The 27342-nt window shown below is 42.2% G+C and overlaps 1 protein-coding gene across 1 annotated transcript in view; it reads right to left on the bottom strand.

Annotated features, from left to right (window-relative positions):
- Positions 1 to 7289: 7289 nt before the first annotated feature.
- Trpm (transient receptor potential cation channel, subfamily M) overlaps positions 7290 to 27342 on the bottom strand; it is a 933145-nt gene continuing 913092 nt past the window's right edge. Inside the window, exons 24-25 of the mRNA XM_080282376.1 lie at positions 8525 to 9221; positions 7290 to 8416 (exon numbers count right to left, since the gene is read on the bottom strand). Of these exons, the coding sequence (XP_080138502.1) occupies positions 7527 to 8416; positions 8525 to 9221 (1587 nt within the window). The 3' untranslated portion in view covers positions 7290 to 7526. The remainder of the gene's footprint in view (positions 8417 to 8524; positions 9222 to 27342) is intronic.

Here is a 27342-nt window from a genome sequence, read left to right on the forward strand (position 1 = left end):
AAGCAGGGGCACTTTATGAGAAAATAACTACCAGTCGGCAGCATGGAACTGCCAACGAGGGAGACGAGGAAGGGAACAGTAAGAGGCAAGAGAGGGTTTAGTAGGGAAGTGATCACTAAGAAGGGTGTCTTCTAATACTGACCAATGAAAATGGAGAGAACCTGAAGGGGAGCAAAGGGACAGATCCAAACGAGAAAGGCAATGAGTACGGAGGTCAAAGTGAGTAGGGGTGCCAGTGTTAAGGATAAAAAGGTCTTGAGAAGAAAGAAACTGTTCTAATAAATATCCCCTAGTGGTGATCACAAAGTCACACCACAGGGAATGTCAGCAACTGAAGTCACCAAGAAGAAGAATTGGGGGAGGAAGGGAATGAAAGAACATGACAGAGTTAGGAAAATCAAGAGGAGCAGGAGAGAAATAGAGAGAGCTAACAGTGATCCACCAATGGAGAAAAACATGAGCAGAAGTATGAGGGATAGAAGAAGAAATAGGAAGAAGTTCAAAGGACACATCATTGCAGATAAGAAAGACAGTGTCATATGAAGGAGATCCAAGAATAGTATAGCCAGGGACAGGAACTGGGGAAGTATGAAGAAAGGTTTCCTGAAGAGAGAAAAGAAGAGGATTATGGGTGGAAAGAAGAATATAAAGGCCCATACAATGGGTAGAGAAGCCCCTAATATTCCACTGAAGGAATGCCTATCAAGTGAGGGAAGAGTGCAGAGACTGCTTATGGTGTTGAGGGAAAGAGTACCCAGAAGACATAGGTAAACCAAGAATGGAAGAGATCAGGGATGACAGAGAGGATGTAGAGATCATATAGGAGGTGGGTGGTTTAATAAAGGAAGAGTGGGAAACAGAAGAGAGGGGAAGAGGAGATGCTGGAGAGGTAGAAATGGGAGGGGAATGTACAGGAGAGGTAAGAGGAATGGGAGTAGGGGGGAGTGGGGAAGAGGGGGGCAAATGTATTTCTGTGGTGATAAGGGTAGGCAAGGGTAGGTATGGTGAAGATAAATGATGATACTTTGCAGGGATTCTGCTTCCATGGGAGAGGACAAAAGGTGATTGTGAGCTGGTGACATGGCATTATGCTGCTGTTGTCTGGAGGAGGGGGAACTCTGGACAAACTGGATGGGCTGAACAACAGAGGAATGGGGAGAGACCAGGAATGTGGGATGGAGAGGAGACAATGGCACGTTTACGTCTGTTAGCTCAGGGAGAGGAAGGTGAGGGAGGAGAAGAACAGGAGTACTATATAATGTAAAGGGAGGAGGTGGGATGGAGGGTGAAGAATGAATGAGAGGGAAGGGAAGAAGAGGAATCAGGAAGAGAGGCAAGAGTGGCAAAAGAATTTGAAAGAGGAACAGAAATAGAAACGCCGCACAAGTTTGAAACCTGCGATATAGGAAAGGGTCTAGTAATGCAGGCATAGGAGATGCCAAGGGAGTGCCCCACATGACATGCCTGTTGACGGGCTTCTCAGAGGGTAAGCTCCATCTTCCACCTAATGTGGGACACTTCTGCTTCCTGCAGGAGGCTGTATGTTGTCCCTCACAGTTTGGGCAGGACTGGAAAGTAGACATGCAGGTGGATGCTGGGTGTCCAGCCTGCAAGCAGCTGGGGCAAACAGCTGGAGACTGGCAGTACTTTGCTGGGTGGCCAAATCACCAGCAGGAAGTGAACTTATGGGGGGAGGAATGTATTTCTTGATCGAGAGGACTGTGCCTTCAATAATAATGGAGGAGGGAAGGTCACGGGACTCAAAAACTATCTTGGCGATGATGGCTGGTTGTTGGCGGCGTCCTCTAGGAAGGATTGTGTAGCATTGTATGGCAAGGATTCAATGTTTCTCTTCAGAGAGGATGAGTTTTACACCATCAGCACATTTGGAGAAAGGTCTACTCTCAAAAGAGATGTAAGGGGTAAGTCAGACAGTACCAGTAATGGAATTCAATTGGACTTCTGGAGAAACAGGGACCGGATTCCCTGATGAGTCAACTAATGCTTTTACTTTCTCTGCTTGTGCAGCATTCTGGACTTCAAGGAGGCATGAGCTGTTTGATCTTACAGAGAATGTAACGACCAACCTGCCGTAGCAGGGAAAGATGAAGTGAGAGGTCAGCCATTTGGGAAGTAATATTAAAATACTGAGACCAGGTGTGGGGTTCAAAAAGGGAAGTGGTCAAAGTAGAGGTTGTGAATTGGGAAGCAGTGTAAGGATGGAACGTGGAAGCTGAAGAAACAGGATGGATAGATGGAGGAAGGCGCAGAGGCAGATAAGGTGCAAGGGTTACTGTGAATGAAGAACAGGTAGACAGAATAGTTTATGGAAGGGACTGTGAGGCAGGAGTTGGTGTAGATGATCTGGAAGAAACAGGCAAGGGAACAGTGGAAGGAGTCAGAGAAGCACCAGGAGGAGAAGCCGGGCGGCAGAATTGGGGAAGGGGAAACTAGAAACCAATGCCATGATTTTCACTGGGAAGGAAAAGGCTCAGCTTGACTGTTGAAAAAGAAAGGATTATTTTGGTGGAACCCAGAATCTAAAGGCCCAGCCAACAACCCAAGTAGGGATCAAGCTCCAAGGATACACTCCCTACCCTATCCCAGAAGTACTATCAACACCGTGTGGGAGAGCAAAGCCTCCCAGCACAATGATGGGTCACTGACTATTGGCTGAGAGTCCTACCAATAAACAAAAGCGCCCCTTGATCCAAAAGTTGCAGCTCAGTGGCAGTTCCGCCTCTGCATAGGTCCACACACTGGGGTGGTGTCAAACCACCATGATCCCTACAATTGGCCAGACCAATAGCTCATGGCACACCTTAATCCTTCCTGTCGCAACTTACTCTAGGTCAATGATGAGAATTTTCATGATGTCGGGACCAACTGCCTAGTCCCTGGCTCCTACGCTCCTCATGGGGCAATGTAGAATTGGATGATGGATGGATGGATGGAAAAGTTCACTCTAGAGCCAAAGATAGAACAGAGAGGATAGAGTAAAAAAAGGGAGAAGCAATAGTACAAGAAAAGAGTCTTGCAGAATTAGTTGAGGCAGTGACAGGGACTCAAGGAGAGGGGAGAAAGTGGAGCAAAGTGGAGAGACAAATGCAGCATCCATCTAACAACCAGATTTCCACACACCTTGGAGTTCTTTAAGGTACCCTGCTATAGCTCCCCTACACATCAAGTCCCAATCAACATCTCCAAAGCCCCCCCACAACAACAATGAGCATGGAAATGGGGGGTTAACCTTAAGGAGTCTAGTAAATTGGCAGGTATTAAAATAAAACTCTTCATTTGCTGGCTCAAAGGGTCTAGTGCCTTCCATGGCTATCCCACCTTTTAAACTATTCTTTTTCTTTCCTTCATTCTTTTTCTTCCTTCTGCCTGTGGGTGACTCTACGCTAAGTGACAAGCCAAATGATTTCCTGTACACCAGGAAACCACTTACTATGCTGGGTGGTAACCACATAACCAAATTTTGGAGCCTGGCAGTTTAGCGGGTAATTAAGGTGCTCCAATCGGATTCACCCTGTGCAGGTTTATATCCACGGGGTGGTTGGGGTTTATTGCTCACAAAATGCCACTTAGGGTTGAGTGAGGCTGGTCATTCTCATCTTAAATGTCAGGACCAACTTGCCTGGCCCCGGGCTCCTACACTCCTCATGGTGTGCCACAGGATTGTATGAGGATGACGATGAACTTCCTTGCTCTCCCTTTTTCAGTGTTAATTTGGATATTCAGAATGAAAAACAAAACACCTTTGCATTGCAAACTGAGGATGTTGCTATACTTGAGGGATCAAAAGAGTGAGAGGCAGGTCTGGCTGAAGGACTTCTGAGTGCCTGGCCATTCTTTGTTTGCCATCAGTGTGATTTTCTTTCCTATCAGGGTAATTAAGTAGTAGGGGAGCTTAACCCTGGCACAGAAAGGAATACTTAGCTCTTCAGGCACCAAACCCTCCCAGCCAGGATTTTTTTTTTTTTTTACCTGCCACTTTACAAGATTTCTAAAGGTGGGCAATATTTTTTCAAATAAGAAACTCTTGAGAAATCAGATCACAGACAGGTGATAGTGCCACTGCTCTTGAAGTAGAGCTGCTGCAGGCAAACTGATAGTAATCTTCATGATGCAGTGACGTTTGATTGGTCTAGCTGGAAATCCAGATTTTTGGAAAATCGTACAAAGTGGTATTACAGTAATAATAACATCATGCACTGTCACAACACTGCAAATATATCATGCTAAAGTATCCCACAGATGCTGCACTGCTGTGTGCAAAATCATTAAGTTCAGTAATATTTTGTGCTTGGAGGATATGTCAGAATGAGTTAGAGAAGGATAAGTTCTTACTACATCTGCATTAAAGTTTTTGCAGTATTATCACTTGTCTAATTACTGCTTTCTTTTAATATTTCTATGATAAAACTTGAAAACCATCACAAACACACGCACAAAAAACAGTGGACAGAAGCTACCAAAAAATTATTGTTTACTCTTTCCATTATGCTACAAAAAAATGATCCTTGCATAAAGTGACAAATCACGGATGATCATAATCGGTACATGAAACAGGCATAAAATAAAACAGAAAAAAAAATGTCTTCTCTTGCATTTTGCACTACATGTATCTACAGTCTTTTAGATGAGAGCCTGTACAGCTGGAACAGATTAATATTAAAAATTATATTGAGCTAAAGCAAATTTGACCTGAATTGATTTTTTGGTGATATGCATAACTCTCTTATCATCATCATCATCATCATCATCATCCGGACCTCCTTTCCCACCCTCGGGCACGGTGAGGAGTAGCAACGTCCAGACAGCCCAAGTCTACCCAATCCAATGGGCCACACTTCCATTCACTCATTACTCAAGCCCCCGGAATCCTGGCTCTATCTGATATACCAAAAAACTTTCACCACATTCTGTAGCTTCACATAAACATATCCATTAGAGTCAATCTGGACACTGTCACCTTAAAAAGGGGTGCCAAAGGCCCAAATCCCTGATCATGTGCTTCTTCTCACAACATTCATCCAGCCAGTACATCACTTGTCAGATCCCTAGCCTCACCAACTTCCATACCTCTCTTCCTTGCACACTGATCCTCCATATCCTCCACCTTCTCCTTGGCCTACCTTGCCTCCTCCCTCCTTCAAATTCTCTCAGATATACCTTTTGACCACTTTCTTGTTATCCATTCTCTCCACATGACCATACCATCTTAGTACACTCTCTTTGATTCTGGTGTCCACAAACTTCCTCACTCCGCATCTTTCATGAGTCACATTATTACATATCCTGTCCACTCTCTGTACTCGACATACATTCCTCAGCAGTCCCATCTCCATTGCTCTCACTCTTAACTTTTCATTTTCATGCCATACCACAGTCTCACACCCATTTGTTAAAGTTGATAATAACACTCCTTCAGGTAAGACTCGTGCAGCTGCAGCACTCAAGCCTCTGTCTCTTATCAAGGCCTTCATAGCACCAGCTACTTTCCTTTCTTGTGTCACTCCACTTTCCACTTATTTTGCACATTTTCCCCTCCTTTCTATCACTGTCCCCAGGTATTTGAACTCTCTCACCAATTCCAGTCTCTCTCCATTCACTGTAAATCACACTGGGAATCACCTTCTCTTTCAATACCATCACTTTACTCTTTTCTGTGTTTACTCTCATGGCACAATGCTCACAGACATCAGCAAAACTTTGCACTAGCCAACCAAGTTCTTGTCCAGTATTTGCAAGTAGTACCACATCATCAGCATACAACAAATTTGAGATATTCCATCCATCACCATTCATTACCAGTGCCATCCCTCTCTCCATTACTCATGTTTTTACTTCTTTCATCACCCCATCCGTAAATATATATTAAACAATCATGGGGACATCACACATCCTTGTCGCACACCCATACTGACTGTGAACCATTCACTTAGATGCCCATTTACCCTTACACATGCCTCCCTACCCTCATAAAAACTCCTGACGGCTTCCTAGCAGCTTCCCATCTACATCGTACATGCTAAAAACCTTCCACAATTCTTCTGTCTAATTTGTTGTATGCCTTTCACAGATCCATAAATGCCATAAACATCTTATAGTCCTTCTCAAAAGCCTTATCCACTATCTGTCTCACTGCAAATATTTGATCCACACATCCTCTGCCACTCCTGAAGCCACCCTATTCATCACTCACTAGGACTTCTGATATCTCTCTCACTTTCTCTATAATAATTCTTCCATATACCTTCCCTACCACACTCAATAAACTTATGCCACGATAATTCTTGCACTCACTTCGCTCACCTTTATTTTTGAACAGGGATACAACCACAGCCATTTTCCACTCTGCTGGCACAGTTTCATTCATCCAAGCCTTCTTACATATCTCCAACAAGCACTTCATTCTGCTCTCTCCACTACATGTACACTTAATCATCTCTGCATACACCTCATCAATTCCAGCTGCTTTCCCATTTTTCAGCCACTTTACAGCATCCTTCACCTGAGCGAGTGTCACGTTTCCTGGCACTGCATTCCTTCATTGCACACCTCCCAAAACCAATCATGTTTACAGCAGCTCTGCTCTCTCTTTTCCCATTCATCAGGCTTTCAAAATACTCTTTCTATCTGGTCCTTACTTCATCCCCATGGGTTAATAATCAACCACTAACATCCTTCATACTTACACATTTCTTTGCGCTGCCACTTCTACATTTCCGCATCTCTTTCCAGCATAACTTCCTATTTTCAGAGTAATATACATTCATTTTTCTTCCTAGATCATCATTTACCTCTTTTTCCTCTTCACTAGTCTCTTTATGTGGTTCTTGCTCTCAATGTATTCAGTTCTTATTTAAAACGAACCCTTGTCCTTAAGCCACTCTAGCCACTTCTTCCTCTTCCCCTCCATTGCTCTCTTAACCTCTTCATCCCACCATGCCATACCTTTCTTCTTTGTTGTTACTCTTGCCACACCACACACCACTTTAGCATTCCTAACTAAACAATCCCTATGTGCATTTCACAGGCTGTCCAGATTCACTACATTCCTTTTCACTGATTCCAACTCCTCCCCTCTCTTAAACTATTAATATATCTAAAAGCTAGCACATGTATACAATGGCTTTCCTATTGCTGAATGATATCACTGTATTCATAAGGAACAACACAAGTGACATTTATTATTGCTTTCCTCCAAATATATTTAACAAATTGCGGGAATAAACATGAAATTTATAACTGCATAAATAACCTACTAAAGTAAACTATTTACAGACATGGTAAAATTATTGCACATAACCCTATTAATGGATAAAAAGTGTTTAAAAATCAATACTTAAGGAAGTCAACTATTCAAGCCTGAGAGCAGTGATCATGAAACTGTGTTTTTGATAACATCTTGTGGCCTGACTTTCATTTTAAAACTCAGTAAATCTATAGCAACCCTTTGAAATTAATGTTGCTAAAAAAAAATAAAGCCTCATAATTTCATCCTGAGTGTGAAGGCCCTAACACTCTGTTTCTGTGATGGCATCTTTTGGCCTGGCCTCTGACTCACTAAGAACTGGCACCTGGAGAGTTGACATTGATGGCTGGGGGTCAGTGGGATGCAAAGTAGTGAAAAAACAGGGCTCATCTAGTTCTGAGGGTGCTGATATGGGAGATGGGGAGTATGGACGGGATGAAGGCCTTGACCTCTGCCGTCCTCTGAGTACTGGCAGAGCACCAGAGGAAGCCCAATGACTGTGCATCTCCTCATGTATGGAAGACCGGCGAGTGTTTGGACTGCTTGGCTGGGAGACAGCTAACCGAATCCCCTCACCACCAATGACAGATGTCCGTCTCATCACAGGGGAAAGGGAATGCGAGGTGAACTGGGCAGGCCTAGGTACTGATAACAAGCCAGACTGGATAATGTCAATGCTAGTTGTACTGTGTCTCTTTCTCAGTTCTACTGCTTTTGAATCTCTTCTGATAATAACTGGAGCTGCTCCATCTTCAGTGTCAGAAAGATCAGTTCTGACTGAACAAAGATCCTCCAAAGAAACTGCTAAGTTCTCAGAATCCCTATGCATTCTACGCTGAATCAAACCTTCCATCAGCTGATAATCTGCTTCCTCTGCATCACGTAAAGGATTAGAACTGATTGTGATAGCAGGGTTGGCAGACTCTGAAAAGTGCCGCCTGCGGAGCTGTGGTGCTGCACAACTATGATAGCGCACATGTGGAGAGGAAGGCGGGGTCAAACGAGACATACACACTGTTTCCAGTTCATCAGCCAGGCTAGTATACTCACTGGCAAATGCAAAAAGATGAGGAGGAGAGGATGGAGGAATTACTTGTATAATAGGTCTAGAAGAGGAAGTTGACAGGCTTCTTTCATATTTGGGATGTGAGTGTAGGGCTGATGCATCATCAGGAGCTGACAGAGATCTTAAGTATCTAAAATGCATGTCATCTTCTGCACTCAATTTCCTCTCCATTACCTCTATATCTCCAGCAGAATCAGAGTCATCAGCAATATCCATGAAGCATACTTTTGATGGGCTGAACACTTTAGTAACAACACTAGATTTTTTGCTAGCTTTATTACGTATACTGCTCTTTCTTCCTCCAGACAGCTTCCGTTCTCTTGATGCCCAACCTAATGAACTACCAGATTCAGAATCTTGTCTTGGCCTGGGATGGTGAGACTGATGCCTGAGTTTCTGTGAGCTGGTGGATTCCACAGGTTCTAATTTTAACTCTTCTAGTATGCCAGTCTCAACAGATTTCACTGAACCCCTATAACCTGACACTTTGGGTGACACTTTATGACCTCCCTCATGCTCAGCATCAGTAGTGTCACTCATCTCATGCTCGCTTGGGTCTGGTTCAGAAGGATGCCGATGGTACATCTGCTTCTCAGTCTCTTCCAGCATACGGTGTAGGCTGGTTTGGGAAACAGAACGTGAAGGGGATGCTGATCCTGGGGTACCTGATCCAGAACAAGGGGAACTGGACCTCTTGTGTTTCACATGACCCAACATAAACCGATGTACCACTTCATAGCTACTCTTCATGTGATCGATTGTATCCTCTAGACGCTTTACATGGAAATCAAGATTGTTGACAGAAGTCATTGCGGCTATAAATTTGCTATGCATATCTTCAATTCTCTGCATTAGTCCCTCTGTTCTCTCTGCCATTATGCGCACCCGCTCCTGTAGAACAATAAATGTATGTTAAATACACAAAAAACACACTCTGCTTTGCATATGATTGTTTACTTAATGAAACAAAGTTGAATTTATAAAGCAATATCCATAAAAAATACTAACTAACCTCTAACAAACTTAATCATTACCAGAGTTCAAAGGTCACAAAATCTGACACAGAGAATATTATGAAAAAAAGGTTCATCCATCCATTCACTATCTTATCCTGCATTCCTCCACCAGGAACACACAAGCCCAGGGCTAGGCTATTTGATCCAGATATTAAAAGTAACAGTAACCAATCACTAACCTCTGAGTATGGTATCACTATGTGAACAGAAAATCTTGCTATCACTTGGAATTTAACCCTGATTGGCTGCATCTAATTGGAATGCCTTCCCCCACTAGCACACTGGTTATCCATTTGTTGATTAAATGTCATCATCTGACACAGTATTTAAAGAAAATAAATTAAAAAATAATATTTAGCTCACCACTCTGGGTAGAGCCACCTTGAGTGGGTGGGTGGTGTGCTACTTATAGATTACTCTTCACTGAGCAACAAGTCAGAAGGTTTCCTGTACTCTGGGTAGTAAGAAATAAAACCAAGCAAGTGGGATACTTGGTCCTCTAGTGGGTTATGGCACTTCAACTAGATGTGGCCCATCAGGGTTCAGTTCAGGAGGATTGCTCACATAATGCTGAAGAGAGACATGTGACCAGTCACTCTCACCATAAAATTAAGTAGCCTAACCTTGATCTGCTTCTTCCTGATTATGTAATACAGGACTGGATGATAGCTAGATGATGGATTTTTTTTTTTTTTTCATCATATGGAGAAAGCATATGACAGGGTGGATAGACAAGGATTGTGGAAAGTGTTAAGAATATATGGAGTAGATGGGAAGTTGTTGAATGCTGTGAAGAGTATGTACGATGGTGCGAAGGCTGCAGTGCGTGTGGATGGTGAACTAAGTGAATTTTTCTCTTTGAAAGTTGAGTTGAAACAGGGATGTGTCATGTCTCCATGGTTGTTCAATCTGTACATGGATGGGGTAATAAAAGAGGTACAAGGTAGGGTGGTGGATGTTGGAGTGGCCCTGGTGAGAGAGGATAGTGTTTGGAAACTCCCTGTACTGTTGTTTGCAGATGATACTGTGTTGTTGAGTGAAGACGAAGGGGAGCTGCAAGGCTTGCTGGATGAGTTTGGGAGAGTGTGTAAGAAACGGAATCTGAAGGTGAATGTAGGGAAGAGTAAAGTGATGGTCTTTGAGAGAGGTGAAGTCAGTGAATGTACAGCGAGGTTGGATGGTGAGGAATTGGAAAATGTGAGTGCGTTTAAGTACTTGGGTAGTGTGATGAGTAAGGATGGAGGTTTGGAGGGTGAAGTGCTTGAAAGGGTACAGCAGGGAAGAAAGGTTGCTGGTTCTTTGAAAGCAGTGATAAGAAACAGGGAAGTGAGCATGGAAGTGAAAAAGTTACTACATGACAGTATTGTGATACCAACTCTAACGTACGGAAGTGAAGCTTGGACGTTGTTGGAAGGACACAAGTCAAGAGTGAGAGCAGTGGAAATGAGTTATTTAAGAGGAGCCTGTGGAGTCACATGGAGAGATAGGCTGACGAATGAAGATATAAAGGAACGTTGTGGTGTTAATGTGGATGTGATAGGGAGCGTTATGAGGAACACACTGAGGTGGTTTGGCCATGTGGAGAGGATGGAAGGTGAAAGACTGACGAAGAGAGTGTATGTGAGTGAGGTGGAGGGGGGAAGAGGGAGGGGGAGGCCGAGGATGAGATGGAGGGATGGGGTGGAGAGGTATATGAGAGAGGGGGGTGTGAGTTGGGAGCAGGGCAGTGAAATGGCGGGGGACAGGGCGACTTGGGAGGCGATTTGTTTGTGGCCACCCCAAACGGGATTGAGGCGTCTGGCAATAGATAGATAGATAGATAGATTATCTTGGACCTGTATTAGTAAGAGTTTAACCAAAATAATAATGTAACTTTGCTAACGGATATACAGTGCAAATGGCAAAATAATAACAAAAATATTCTTCTTCAACCAACACACAATTTTTCATTCTCAGTGAGCAAATTTTGGAGACACCTTAGGAGGTCACATCAAGATTATGACAACATTCAGTCACTGGAATTAATAATGAGAAGAATATTCCAGATTCAGAGAGACGAGGATTTTTTTCTTTTTTAATGAACAGAAAAGGGAACCAAAGGCTAGAAGCCTGCAAGATTGTTCCCTCCATGAAAAAATCAAAACAAGATAACAGAGAGCCAAATTCAAGAACCATTCATTTCAAGATGCTTGGAAACACTGCCTTTAAAAGACTGGAAGTCATAGGAAGTAGGAAATACAGACAGAGGAAGACAGTTCCAGAGCTGACTTGTTGCATACATGAAGGACTTGGAGTAACAGTTAACTCGTGCATTAGAGAGCTGGACAGAAAAGGGATGACAGTTTGCTGCCAGACAGGCGCTACGCACCTGCTGTAGTGGTGAAGAGATGCATGCAGACATTTCTGAGGAGCAGTGACCATTGAAATGATGACAGAAAAAGAGATAAAAATGCAACAGTGCAGCAAACCAACAGAGGTTGAAGGGAGCCGGTAGGAGAAGGAGAATTAATGAGATGGAAACCCTTTGACTCTGCCTTACTGACAAGCTGTATGTGTGAAGCCTCCTCTTACATGAGAGTTGTACTGTACACAGGGGTGAATAAAACCCCTGTATAAAGTCAACAACCATACAAGGGTAAAGAAGGCATGATGTCAGCTTAGCACACCTAATCTCTTGGAAGCAGATATTAAAGTAGTGGTAAGATGATCTTTCCAAGATAAATGCCAAAAGAATGAAACCCCAAGTATGTTCAATGATGATGCAGGATTTTGTTGGATATTATTAAAAATTAGAGGATACTCCTATGGATGATTATGATGGGTCAAAAGATGTATGAACTGAGTTTTTGGTGCATTAAAAACAACAAGATTACTCTTACCCCAATCAGAGATATGAGTCAAGTCAGACATTAAGTGTGCCAGAGCCTCATCCCTTGTTTGCTGAAGTAACTGCTAGGATGGACACTGCATGAAGCAGATGGAATGGCGAATGGTGTGAGTGGATAGGATTAGATCTGCAGATTAGGTTTACTGGATGTACAGCTTAGAAGGTCACTGATGAATAGAAGGAAGAGAGTAGGTGATTGGACAGAGCCCTGAGGAACACCACTATTGATAACTCCAGAAGAAGAACAGTGGTTGTCTACAACAGCAGCCACAGAACAACCAGAAAGGAAATTACAAATGATGGCACAGACAGAAGGATAGAAACTATGAGAGGGCAGTTTGGAAATTCGAAATTTATATCAGACTTGATCAAAAGCCTCTGAGAGGTCAAGTGCAATGTCAAAGCTTTCACCAAACACCCAACAGGAGGATGACCAAGAGTCTCAAAGGAAGGTGAGACGATCGCCAGTGGAGTGTCCCAGATGGAACATATACTGATGATCTTTAGAGGGTTGTGATGGGAAAGGTACTTTAAAAATTTTTTGTTAAGAAAAGATTTAATAACTTTAGAAATACTGGAGGTTAAAGCAATAGGGTGATAGTTACAGGGCTGGGAATGGTCACCCTTCTTTGGAACAGGCTGAATGAGAGCAAACTTCCAACAAGAAGGAAAGGTACAAGCTGACAGACAAAGGCAAAAGAGTTTACCTAGGCAGGGTGTAAACAGAGAGGCACAGTTCTTGAGGACATCAGGAGAGACCCCAACAGGTCCACATGCCTTGTTAGCATTGAGGCCAGTGATGGCAGAAAATACATCAGCTGATGAAATTTTAATGTTGGTCATGAGGAAGTCAGAAGGGAGCAGTGATGGAGGAACAGCACAGGAATCGTCTAAGATGTAATTCAAGGAGAAAATCTGAGTGAAGAGTTCTGCTCAATCAGTTGAAGAAACAGCTACAGAACCATCAGAGTGGAAAAAATGAGGGAAGAATCATGAAGTTAAGTTATTACAACGGTTCTTGGCAAAGTCCCCGAATAAGCGGGAAGAAACTGAGTCGGACAGTTCAGAGCATTTAGTATGAATGAAATTACTTTTAGTAGAGCGAACAACAAACTTAGTACAATTCTGGGCCGAAACATAAAAGAAATGAGATTCAGTGATGGGCTGGCTCCTTTACCTTTTGTAGACCTTGTTGTGGGCAGCATTAGAACAAACATGAACAAACCAATTTTTTTTTTTTTTTTTACAATGATCACAGGATAACAGAAAGGAATATGTGCTTTGTGCCCAAGAGAATAACCTCTGTAATGCATGACGCATACTCAGATGGCTCTCGGTCATGGAAGAAATGATCATTCCAGGCAAATCAAAGAAGTACAGCCTGACAGCCTCCCAATCAGCAGCTCCAAAGTGCCACAGCCGCTTCTTCTTGGGAGGGTCCACAGGCTTTACAGGCACGATAGGACAGGTTAAGGTGATGCGGTTGTGATCAGAGGAGCCCAATGGAATGAAATAATTAACAGCATAAGCAGAAAGATTAGTTGTAAGGAAGAGGTCAAGTATGTTAGAACTCTCTCCAAGGCGGTCAAGGATACAGATAGGGTGCTGTACAAGCTGCTGTAGGTTTTTATGGATAAAAACGATGTATGCTTGTTCAGCAGGTGGATCTGTGAACGGATAGGAGTGTCAAAGGTGGTTGTGAACATTGAAATAACTTAGCATGGAGGTTTCAAAGAAAGGAAAACATGACAGGATGTGTTCCATCTTAGATGTAAGAGAGTCAAAGAATTTTTCATAGTCAATAGAATTAAGGGAAAAGTACATACATAGCACAGATATATTTAGAAAGTGACAAGATGGCCAAAGCCAGAGAACTGATAATTCATAAGATTCAAGTTCAGTAACATGACAGCAAGACATTTTGTTTCATACATATACACAACAGCTACCTTTGCCTTTGAAGTGAGTACTGTATAGAGAAAGTAGGAGAATACAGAGAAGGGTTTGCAATCAGTTGCTGCAGACAGCAGAGTCTCAGTGAGGAAGAGAAGGTGAGGTTTAGGGGAGAAGTGTTCAACAGTGAGGAGGAAAGACCACAAATGTTACAGAAATGAAGAGGTAAGTCAGACAGTGGTTCCAAGCATCACTTTTGGCTATCACCGGAAGAAGGGCAGATGGTGGAGGCTTTTATGGTCCCCTCTCCCCTTGGGGACTCCAAGGCTGGGTACTGTGATGCCATTACTTCTAGTCTCAAATAAGAATGACTCATGAGGCATGATCACTTTTCCCAAAAGTCATTCACATCTTGTCTCCTTTTTGAAAAAAGGTGTCTTTTTTCAGTTTCTCATGCCTTACTGCACAAGAAACAAAAACCCTATGCACTGTCAGAGCTTGCTGTGGAAGTGCTAGTACTACTGTACTCATTCAGTGCTATGTGAGAAGGAAGGTGATGCCCACTCCATCTGGTAAAGTCTGAAAATATGGGTGCCTCAAAAAGTGAAGCTATGTTAATGGAGGGAGTGAATACTGATGAGATGCAGTTTGGGTTTATGCCAGGCAAAGGGGACACTGATACCATATTCACTGTCTAACAGGTTCAAGAAAAACATACAGAAAAGAAATGGAAGCTGTACTTTCTTTTTGTTCATTTGGAGAAGGCCTTTGACAGAGTCCCTAGGGAAGTGGTGAAGTGAGCAATGAGAAAGCCTGGATTGAGGAGTGGCTGGTTTGAGTGATAATGGCTACGTACAGTAAAAGTCTTCCAATCTGACCACCAGTAATCTACAGTAAATATTACAACATTCCGAATTTTTCAAGGCGGATTTGTAATCCGCAGTACTTGTACTTTGCCCAACCTGTCCCTATTTTTTTTTTTATTCCGTGGAAAAAACTCGAAAAATGAAGTTCCTAGATTCCAAAGTGGCTCATTTCTGAGGAGATTTATAATACCCGGGCACCCATGATGTATTCCACGGCTGCTAGCCAGTCACAGACAACCTAGACCCAGCAGCCAATCACAGCCCAGCCCTGGTGGCAAGTGTGCACACTACAGCCACCATGTTTTGTTTACCTCCTGTCCTGCCAGCCACCAACTACCTGTATGTGTGTTCCCCAGTAAGTTCTGAGCACCACCTGGCCTTTTTTTTTTGTCAAGTGGCAAGCCAAATGATTTCCTGTAAACCAGGAAAGCATTTACAACACTGGGTGGTAACCTTACAATCAACCAACACATGTTCCCTACGTGACAACAAGTGGGTTGGCAGAGAGTTAGTGCCCCTCCCCGGAAAACAACTAACAAAAAATACGAACAAGTAGCCTTGGACTAGAACTGGCCAAAAGGTGACGACTATGGACAAACAAAGGACTTGGTACGGATAGCTACATGGAATGTTCATTCATTCATTCATCGCCAGATGCCATGTATCCCAGACAGGGTGGCCAAGGGCTTAGAGTTAATTGTTTTACAGGGAGGGGCACTAATCCTCCACCAACCCCACTTGACATGTAGGGATGCCAAAAGCATCTGGTGTTCCCAGGCGGTCACCCATCCAAGTACTATGTAAGGGGTGAAAATGATGAGGTGAAAGAAAGAGAGATTGTCCAGGTGCTTGGGGGAGTGAAAGTGGATGTATGTGGATTAACTGAAACTAAATGGAGAGGAGAGGGTGTGAGAAAATGGGAGTATGGATGGGGTATATGCACAGGAGTAGGTGAGAATGAGAGGGCCAAAGAAGGAGTGTGTACTGTTGTGAATAACAAATGGAAGGAGGATATAAGAGAGTATGGATCAGTTGGCTCAAGGATTGTGTGGGTAAGATTGAAACTTGAACTACAAATGTGGGTGATTGTGTGCGTGTATGCGCCAGCACAAGATCGTGCAAGCAGGGTGAGAGAAGACTTCTGGACCGATGTTGAAGGATGCATGGAAAAGTTTGAAAGGAATAAGAGAGCGTTTTTGATTGGAGATATGAATGAAAAAGTAGGGAATGTGAAGGTGGATGGAGTGGTTGGTAAGTGGGGTGTGCCTGCAGAGATGGATGGGAATAGCAGTGCTTTAGTGGACATTTGTGCCACGTGGGGGTTGGTGATAGCTAATACCCTCTTCAAGACAAAATGATCTGTAGGTATATGTGGCGAGTGATGAGAAGGGTGGGTGGTGAACTGTATGAATGGAAGGCAATGACTGATTATGTGTGTGTGGATGAAAGGATGAGAAGGTGTGTAATGGATGCAAGAGTATATAGGAGTTGGGCGAGGGGACTTTTGGACCACCACTTGGTGGTGGCCAGAATCAAGATCCAAGTAAGATGGAGAAACAGAAGAAGGGAAGGACAGGAGGAAGTAGTTAATACAAAGAGGATGGAAAAATTACAAGAGAATGGAAAAAGGCAGAATGTAAGAGGGAGGTGGAGGAGCGATTGGGTAAATATAGATTGGAGCATATGGGGGACGTGGAAGGTGTCTGCAAGATATTCACTGAAGAAATCTGTGCAGTATGTGAGGTGCTGTATGGGGTGAAGAGAAGATGAAACGGGGTGCAGGGAACAGTATGGTGGACTGAAGAGGTGAGACAGGCCTTGGCACAATAGAAGAAAGCGTATAGTGAGTGGATGAGAAACCGGGGCGTGGAAGAAGTTGAGAGACGGAAGAGAAAGTTATATGTAAAGAGGAAGAGAGAGAAAAAAAGATTAGTAAGAGAGAGTAAGAAGAGAGTGGATGAGGAATTTGGAAGGAACTTGAGTATAAAGTGGAGGGAATGTAAGAAAATGTTCTGGAAAGAGGTAAAGTGAGTTAGACAGGGTGACAAAGAAGTTACTTGGGGTGTGAAAGATAAAAATGGTAGATTACTAGTGGAGAAGGGAAAAAAAGTGAGCAGATGGAGAGAACACACTAAGGAACTGTTGAACATTGAGAATGAAAGTAATACAATTATAAGTGGCTGGGGAATGGCTGGGAGAAGGAGGGATGTGAGAAGAGAGGAAGATTGATTGATTGAAAATAATTACAATCTGGCAGTGCAACTGCCAGGGTCATATGCCGCCAGATGAACAAGGAAAAGACACGGCAAAATAAAAAGTGCCTATTCAAAATAAAGTTAATATCTGTTAGTAGGAATAAAACACTAAAAATAATAAAGGAATAGTTTATAAAGTAAAAATTACTTATAAAAGTGGAAGGAGGCCCACCTCCTGAAGAAAACTAAGAGAAGAGAGGAAGAATCAGCAGGATGGAAGTTGTGGAAGCAATGAGGAAAGTTAAAATGGGGAAAGCTCCAGCAATAGGAGCCCCCACAAACTGGAAAAAGATGCCACCGCTCGCCAGATAACTTAATGTAAAATGCAAAAGTGGGGCAACTTGAATTACCCTCTGTTATATAATTTTTGTGTTACTTTACTGAAAATAGGATATTTTTTTTATTTATCAACATATAAAACTGGAGAAAAAATGGCTTCTGTATCAAAATATAATAGAAATGAAAGGTTGCGTCCATCTCAGTTTAGGGATAGTCTACATGCGATTGTTATGTTGCCTGAGTATTGATCACTGTCATGTTTTTAGGTGGTGAATGTACATCTGTAAGGAAAAGTTGTAAATGAGTATAAAGAAATTGTATCTTACACAAGAAATGAAGGAAATATGGTGCTTAAACAATTGAAGATCGTATGAACCCACTGAACTCATATGGCATGGGTAGCGTGGAGTAGTTTGTGCACCCACTGCCAGGGGTCCAGGGCGGCACTGATGGTGTGTATACACCACAGCTGACTCCCACGCCTTTTGAAATTACCCGATGATTACGGAAAATACAGTGTCATTGTCCACTGCGCAGATAAAATATATGCGGAAAAATAGACTGTAGCAGAACTGAGATGTTTTCTCAAAGCAAGAGGAATATCGTGCCTTTAAAAATTCGGGTCAGCCGATCTCGGCCCCGTAAGATTTCGGCCGTAAAATTCTTACTATTATTAAGTGTATAATGGACAGAATCATGTCAGAATTTGCCAGATGAAAGATTACGATCTTTGGAAACTGTGATATATTTTTCCGACAGTTGAGATTCATAACATTCATTCATTCATTCATTGCCAGACGCCATGTATCCCAAACGGGGTGGCCAATGGCTTAGAGTTAATTGTTTTACAGAGATTCATAACACTTGGTAAAAATGTGCTGAAAGCAAAAACACACAATAAGCTTTCATGTTTCTTAGTAAACTCCATGGAGAGCTTTTCAACACAAATCTCATTTAGAGCATCAGCAAAACATCAATGATGAACATAATACTGGTATAATGCTTTATGCATGAGTAATAATCCCGATAGAAATTTTTTAAAAGGAAGATATACCAGCTCTGAGTGGGTAGTGACCCAACGCAATTTAGTGATCCAGCGAACACTGGCAACTTCCAGGAGTTTGTGGGGGCTCCTATTGCCAGAGTGTGTGGTGAAATGCTGAAGCATGGGGGAGAGATAGTAGTAGAATGGATGTGGAAGATGTGCAGACTGGCCTGGGAGGAAAGAAGAGTCTCGGAGGATTGGAAGTCAGGTACAATCATTCCCCTATACAAAGGAAAAGGGGAAAAAGAAGTATGTGGTAATCATAGGGGCATTTGTGTTCTTACTGTAATAGGAAAAGTATATGGCAGGATACTTATTGAGTTTGGGAAATAACAAAGGAATTAGTTGGAGAAGAACTAGGAGGATTTAGGAAGAGAAGAAGTTGTGTAGATCAGATATTCTTTCTTATATCTTTAGTGGAAAAGTTTCTAGAGAAGGGAAAGAAGTTGTATGCGGCCTTTATGGTTTGGAGAAAGCATATGACATGGTAGATAGACAAAGATTGTGGAAAGTATTATGAATATATGGAGTAGATGGGAAGTTGCTGAATGCCGTGAAGAGTATGTATGAGGGTGCAAAGGCTGCAGTGCATGTGGAGAGTGAACTAAGTGAATTTTTCTATCTGAAGGTTGGATTGAAACAAGATTGTGTCATGTCTCCATGGTTGTTAACCCTGTATAGGGATGGGGTTATAAAAGAAATACAGGGTATTGTAGTGGATGTTGGAGTGGCCCCAATGAGAGAGGGCAGTGTTTGGAAACTCCCTGTACGGTTGTTTGCTGATGATACTGTGTTGTTAAGTGAAGACGAAGGGGAGCTGCAAGGCTTGGTGGATGAGTCTGCGAGAGTGTGTAAGAAACGGAATCTAAAGGTGAATGTAGGGAAAAGCAAAGTTATGGTCTTTGAGAGAGATGAAGTCAGTGAATGTACAGTGAGGCTGGATGAGGAGGAAATGGATAATGTGAGTGTGCTTAAGTACTTGGGTAGTGTGATAAGTAAGGATGGAAGTTCAGTGGGTGAAGTGCTTGAAAGGGTACAACAAGGAAGAAAGGTTGCTAGTTCTTTGAAAGCAGTGATAAGAAACAGGGAAGTGAGGATGGAAGTGGAAAAGTTACTACATGACAATATTGTGATACCAACTCTAATGGAAGTGAATCTTGGGCCTTGTTGGAGGGACAGAAGTCAAAAGTGAGAGCAGCAGAAATGAGTTATTTGAAAGGAGCATGTGGAATCACATGGAGAGAGACTGACAAATAAGGAAGTGAAGGGGCGTTGTGGTGTGGATGTGGATGTGATAGGACGTGTTAGGAGAAACATATGAGGTGGTTTGGCCATGTGAAGAGGATGGAGAGTGAAAGACTGATAAGGAGAGTGTATGTGAGTGAGGCAGAGAGGGGGAGAGGAAGGGGGAGGCCATGGATGAGATGGAAGGATGGAGTGGAGAGGTATATGAAGGGGGGGGGGGATGAGCTGGGAGCAGGTCAGTGAAATGTCGGAGGACATGGCGACACGGAGGCAATTTATTTGTGGCCACCCCTTACGGGATTAAAGCATCTAGCAATAGTTTGATAGATGGATAGACTGGTATATACAGTAATATATATATATATATATATATATATATATATATACACACACACACACACACACACACACACCGCAAATTGACGAAGGACCTACACACAGAATTGCTATGGGAGAGTTGTCTGTCTTTGCTTTGTGTTTCCACCTCTGCCAAGTGAATTTTTTGGGCAAGAAGTAACTGGCAACTCCTCTGGTGTTGGCAGGAGGTGATGAAACACTCAGCACGTCAGTGCTTGCCCAGAAGCGAGAGTGGGAGTACAGTATATGTTCCCGTCGCTCCAAGCTTGCACATCCCTCTTTTTTCGTATGCATTACTATTTGCCCTGTTATTTTCCTAGAGTCGAGTTGTCATGCCTGGAAAGTACTGCTCAAGGGATGAGAGGGTCTGTATCACTGCACGGAGACAGGATAATGTCTCTATGAACACGATTTGTGAATGTAATGGATGCGAAAAGTCGACGGTCATGAAGATTCTTGCTGCAGTGCGCGGCCTGCCACCTGATGTCATACCAGAGCACAAGCATGGCAGTGGAAAGAAGAGGACAACTTCCAGAGGTACAGATACGCTTCTGAAGAGGGAAGTACGTAATCAAGAATCCTCAACTGGCAGCAGCAGAATTGAAATGAATGCATCCCCAGCTGTTACAAGACATCTCAACTCGAACTATCCAATATCACTTGCAGAAGGAGCTGGGTTTGCCAAGCTGCACCGCAGCCAAGAAACCGCTTCTCACTGACCGCATGAAGAAGCAGTGCATTCAGTTTACCAAGAAGTATGCACACTGCAAATCAGATGAGTGGAGAAAAATTATGTTTTCCAATGAAAGCACATTTCTGGTGTTCTAGGTGCGTTCTGCCAAGGTTCGTCGCCCTGCCTCTCATAGCTGATATGACCCTGCTTACACGGTGACAACTGTTACGCACCCACAATCAGTAATGGTATTGGGGTGTTTCTCAGGTGAAATGGGAAGAGGAGGCCTCTACTTTCTTCCTAAGAACTTGATGATGAATGGTGGCCAGTACATTCAAGTTCCAAAAGATCATTTGTTAAACTCATGAGTGCGACTTTGTCATGCATGATTCGGCTCCATATCAAGAGTCAAGAAAGGTGACACAATGGCTTCAGGATAATCGGATTGAGGTCCTCGACTGGCCTGGCAACAGTCCGGATCTAAATCCGATAGAAAACTGCTGGGCAAAGATGAAGAAAGTCATGGCAGAGAAGAAGACATCCAATTTGGACAACCTCAAGACTGAACTAACAAATGTTTGGTGCAAAGAAATGTCAGAATCAGAATAATGCATTACCAAATGGGTTTTTCACATGTATGAGGATACACAGGATGGAGATGGTGGATTGTCTGCTCTCTCTGATTAATCTGCCAGCCTACATAGCGTGAAAATAATCAACATGCTCTTAATTATAAGGTGAGTGATTAATATTCTACTTGTATTGTGGTTGGTGGTGGCGACCATCATCCACTCACTTGATGTAGTGCTGCCTACTCCTTCCTTAGCCTTTATCATTCTTTTTCTGTGCCTGCCCTCCTCTCTTCCTATTTTTCACATCTTTCCTGTCACTTCTTATTGCTTTTCTTTCCTTTACAGGTGGCTTTACATTGAGTGACAAGCCAAATGGTTTCCTGTAAGCCAGGAAACCATTTACAACGCTGGGTGGTAACCATATAACCAAACCATACATGCTCCCTACGTGTCAACAAGTGGGTTGGTGGAGGGTTAGTGCCCCTCCCCGTAAAACAACTAACTCAAAGTCAAATGGCCACCCCTTACGGGATTATGGCGTCTGGCAATAGATAGATAGATAGATAATTAGTGAAGAAAAAATGATTGCTTTACGAATTTGGTAATGAAAAGTTAAATTTGGTAATGAAAATTGAGGAGTTTGGTAAAGTGGCTGAGTTTCGATCTGGCAACCCTGCTCCTCCCTCACCACCAGTTACTGCCTAACTGTCATCATGAGTGGATGCTTACTGCAATGTATGCCCCACGTGCTCGTTTTTGTGAATAAACAGCGAATAAACTGCAATACCTCGCCACTAGACCACACAGGAATTTATAGCATTGTGCAGTGTTAAGAAATTAGAAATCAGAGTGCAAAGGATTAACTGTGGAGTGCAAAACTGGCGGTTGAAACTGGCGTGGTGCAATTATGAGCAGAATGTGCAGTGTTAAACAATTATAACTCACAGCGGAAAGAATTACTGTAAGTGCAGCACAACAATGGATTACTGTACGTGCTTCAAGAGCATTTTCACCACTGCCAAAGCCTTAGAGAAGGCGGCCACAGACGTGCTGTAAGTACCCTGGCTGAGGTACAGGCACTTCTGATTCCTCATTCTTTGGCTCCTTTTCATTTATTTCATGCTTTATGTCCATTATTGGTGTGAATAGGGTCTTAAATAGGTTTAAATAGGTGCTATGCATGTCCAGTACAGAGATAATTAGGTGGCTTTCAAAGTTAGGCTGGGTTAGGGTCTTTAAGTACAAGTCCAGGAAGCTGAGGCCCACTATCCGGACGGGACCACTTTCCGGACATGCCTTTGGTTCTATTACGTCGGATACTGGAGGGATTATATAAATATATATATATATACCATCATCATCATCAGCCATAACTAGTCCACTGCTGAACAAAGGCCTCCCCCAACCTTTTCCACAAATTCCTTGACTGAGCCAATCTTTGCCACATTTTCCCTGCAAATTTCTCTATCTCATCTCATCTCTCCATCTCCTGTCTGGCCTTTTTCTGCTAAACTTACAATCTCTTAGTGTCCAGTCAGTCAGCCTCTTGCTCCATCGGTTATCCCTTATTCTTGCTATGTGTCCTGCCCACCTCCATTTCTGTTCTTTTATAACTTCTATAATATCTTTGACTTTAGTCTGCTCTCTCACCCAAATTGATCTTTTCCTGTCTCTTAAAGATATTCCCAACAATGACCTTTCCATCGCTCTTTGAGAACGGATTAATTTATTTTCCATTGATTTTGTCAGTTTCCAGGTCTCACAACCATACGTCATAGTTGGAATTATACATTTGTTATATACTTTTCGTTTCATACAAACTGGCAAGCTACTTTTCATAATGTCTCTATGTTTACCGAAAGCTTTCCATCCAATTGTAATGTGTCGTTTTATTTTGCTATCATGATCTTTTGTTAATTTTAGTATTTGTCCCAAGTAGTTGTACTCCTCAACTTCTTCAAGAATTTCATCGCTTATTCTGACGACACTCTTTGGTGTCTGTGAATTAAACATTGCTTTGGTTTTACTCCGGTTCATCTTCAGCCCTACTTTCAGACTTTCTCTGTTCAGGTCATTTAACATTTCTTGCAATGCCTCTGCCGTTTCTGAGATTAGGACACTGTCATCTGCAAATCTTAAATGGTTTAGCTTTTCTCCATCTATGTTCATTCCATTATATTCCCAGTCTAGCTTTCTGAAAATACTTTCTAGGCATGTTGCAAATAATTTTGGTGATTTTGTATCTCCCTGATGCATGCCCTTCTCAATCTTAATTTTTTCCGAGTCCTTATGTAATGCAAAGGTAGCAGTTCCCTCTTTATATATGTTTTCGAGCAGTTTTACAATGTTCTCATTCACTCCTTGTTCTCGCAATGAATTTATAATTGCTATGTGCTCCACTGAATCAAAAGCCTTTTCGTAATCAACAAAACCTAACCACTGTGGTTTATTATATTCTGTAGTTTTCTCAATTAGCTGATTCATTGTGCATAGATGATCAGTGGTCGAATACCCGCTTCGGAATCCTGCCTGTTCACGAGGATGGTTTTCCTCCAAAATTGTTGTTATTCTGTTCGTAAGGACTTTAGTGAAGGGTTTGTAAATGGCTGATGATAAGCTAATGGGTCGAAAGTTACTAAGATCTTTTGAGTCACCTTTTTTGTAGAGTAAAATAACTATTGCAAAACACCATGTTTGGGGAATTTTCTTCTGTTTTATACAGTGGGTATATAAGTAAGCAAGCCTATTTTGTACTTCTACACCTGCATCCAACAGTAAATCTGTTACTAGTCCATCTTCTCCCAGAGCCTTCCCTCTTTTCATATTTTTAAGACAAATATTTACTTCGTCTGGTGTTACCTCAGGTGGGGCGCGGACAAAAACTCACCGGACATAAACTCACTGGACAAAAACTCACCGGACAGAAACTCACCGGACAAAAACTCACCGAAAAATATCTAAGGAGGACAAAAACTCACCGAGCAATATCTAATGAGAATAAAAACGAGTAATGATTTGAAACATGTTACGACACTTTAAAAAGACCTTCTTTTGAAACATTTGAAACATGCTTTGACACTATGAATAGGATAAAGAGGATAAAGAGGATACGACGCTTTAGAAACAGCTTTTCTTGAAACATTTGAAACATGCTTCGACACACATGTTTGAATTATCCGTTATTGTATTGGTGTTCAGGTTTCTCACATCAATATCGGTAGCAATGGAGATCATCAAAAACAACAAGGGTGGCCAAAAGCTGTGCGTTCATGGATATATGTACGTGAAGAAGATATCGAAGAATGAGTGGATACGATGGCAGTGCTGTCAACAATCAAGCCTGAAATGTAAAGGAGCCCTAACTACGGATGTAAATGTAAGGAGTTTCATTAAGGTTGTGTTTCCCTAATATAAGGAATACTTAAGGAAGTGCGAGGTTGTTTGAAAGGAATGAAGCGACTGAGTGTGGAATGAGGCTAGATGGGGAGGAAATGGAAAATGTGAGGGTATTTAAATATTTGGGTAGTGTGTTGAGTAAGGATGGAAGTTGGAAGATGAAGTGCGTGTAGTGTAGTCAGTGTAGACGGCGGCAATAGATAGATAGATAGAACTAACACTGAATTCATATATATTTTTTTTTTCGTTTTTAGATGCAGAATCCGCGCTCCTTTGTTGATCACAACCATGAAGCAGATGAAGCCTTAGTTTCTGTCACAAAATTAAGAGCAACCCTAAAACAACTGGCAAGAGAAACTAAAGGTCGCAAAAACCAGCTGCTTGCTCAGGGATTGGAATCTGCAAGTGACGAGGTTCGTGCCAACATTGGTCAGCTGGATACATGCAGACGTGATCTTCGTCGGCAGAGGCGAGGTGCATTACCTAAAGAACCTGCAAATGTACGTGAACTAAATATTACCGATGATTGGAAACGTACATCTGGTGAACAGCCACGACGATTCCTGTTGCATGACAGTGGTGCGGATGCCTGCAACAGAGTGGTTGTATACTCGTAAGCTACTGATGAGTGCTTACGATTACTGTGCCGGGCCCGTACGTGGTTCATGGACGGGAACTATGCTATGGCTCCAGAAATTTTCCAGCAACTTTATGTTATTAGAGCCCCATTAGGCGAAACAGCAGTTTCTTGCGTGTATGCATTCCTGTCAGGAAAGTCACAAAATATATATGAAGAACTGCTTCAAAGTGTTGTAGATGGGTGTGAAAGGCTAGGGTTTACACCAGATCCCACAGAAATTGTACTAGATTTTGAGAAAGCTGCCATGCAAGCTGTCAGTACTATTTTGGTCCTCATGTATCTACTAAAGATGTTTCTTCCACTTGACGCAAAGTAAGTGGCGTAAGATACAGGAATTAGGGCTTATGAATTGCTACCGTGAAAATGATGATTGCAGACTGTTCTGTGGAATGATGGATGGGTTAGCATTTCTTCCATTAGAGAAGGTGCAGGAAGGTATGCAGTTTTTGAAGGACAACACCCCTGAAGAATTTGAAGACCTCCTTGCATACTTCGACAGGACATATGTTACAGGTACGTTCCGTCATGTACGACTTCCTGGAAATAATGAAGGCCCAGAATCACTACAAGCCAATATTCGACGACTTCCACCTCCTTTTCTGCCAGGTATATGGAATGTGCACAGTAATACCCTAAATGATGCAGCTCGAACAAACAATATGAGTGAAACCTGGAATTCATCATTCAAGCAGCTTGTTGGTCATTCCCATCCATCTTTTTACACTGTTATTGATAACATTAGGAAGGATGAAGCCTTAGTCAAAACCATGATGCTGCAGGATGACAGAGGGGAGCCTCCAAAGAAAAGAACCAAGAGAAACTATGTTCGTCTTCAGAAACGTTTAAAGAGTTTATGTGAAGATATAGTTGCCGGTAGGAAATCGACAGAGGAATTCCTTCGAGCTGTTGGGCAGTGTGTCCGTTTTTAAACCTAGGAGTTCACTTTGTTTTGAATAACTCATTTAATGGACCAGGTTTTCAGTATTATAGTTCAAATAATCTTCTATGTTTTAAAAGTTTTTAATACATAAATATACCATTTTTAAACATATCTGACATATAAAAAACTTTCTTTTATTTCGGTGAGTTTTTGTCCTCCTTAGATATTTGCCGGTGAGTTTTTGTCCGGTGAATTATTGTCCGGTGAATTATTGTCCGGTGAGTTTTTGTCCTACCCCCACCTCAGGTATTTCACTTGTGTCAACTGAAAAGTTAGCTATTGGTACTACTGTCTTTGATGCATGCAGTTCTTTGTAAAAATTTTCAACTCTCTTCACCATCTTATCTCTGCATTTAATGATTTTACCATTTTTTTCTTTCAGTGATGTCTGCATTTAATGATTTTACTGTTTTTTTCTTTCAGTGATGTCATTTTTTGCTTTCCTAGTGCCATTTTACTTCAGACCTGTTTCAGACTTTTACCATTTTTGATGGTTTCTTTGATCTGATCCATGTTTCTGTTTCTTTTTTCTTCTCTTTGTCTTTTGTTGATAAGTTATTTAATTCCACTCGTCCTATTTTGTCTTTCTTTGTTTTTACTTTCATTTCCTTTGTTTTTTCATAAGTTCAAGTGTCTTTTCTGAATATTTGTTGGCTCTGGCTGCATTAGGTTCTCCTACCATCTCCACTGATTCTCTTAGCACTTTTGTTAGTCTGTCATTCAGCTCATCAATGTCACATTCAGCATTACTAAGAGCCTGAAATCTGTTCCTTATTTCCAACTGAAAGGCTGCTTTGTTTTCATTTACTATTATTGGGCATATCTTTTTATCTTTAATCATCTTCTTTCTTTCACTTCTGAAATTGAATCTGGCTGTGCAACCCACCATTCTATGATCACTTCCTGTATTTACTTTGTTGATAACTGTGACATTTGTGATCGTGTTAT

Source organism: Coenobita brevimanus, chromosome 93, assembly GCF_032717465.1.
Source record: "Coenobita brevimanus isolate Jiangsu-jjx chromosome 93, ASM3271746v2, whole genome shotgun sequence".
NCBI lineage: Eukaryota > Metazoa > Arthropoda > Malacostraca > Decapoda > Coenobitidae > Coenobita > Coenobita brevimanus.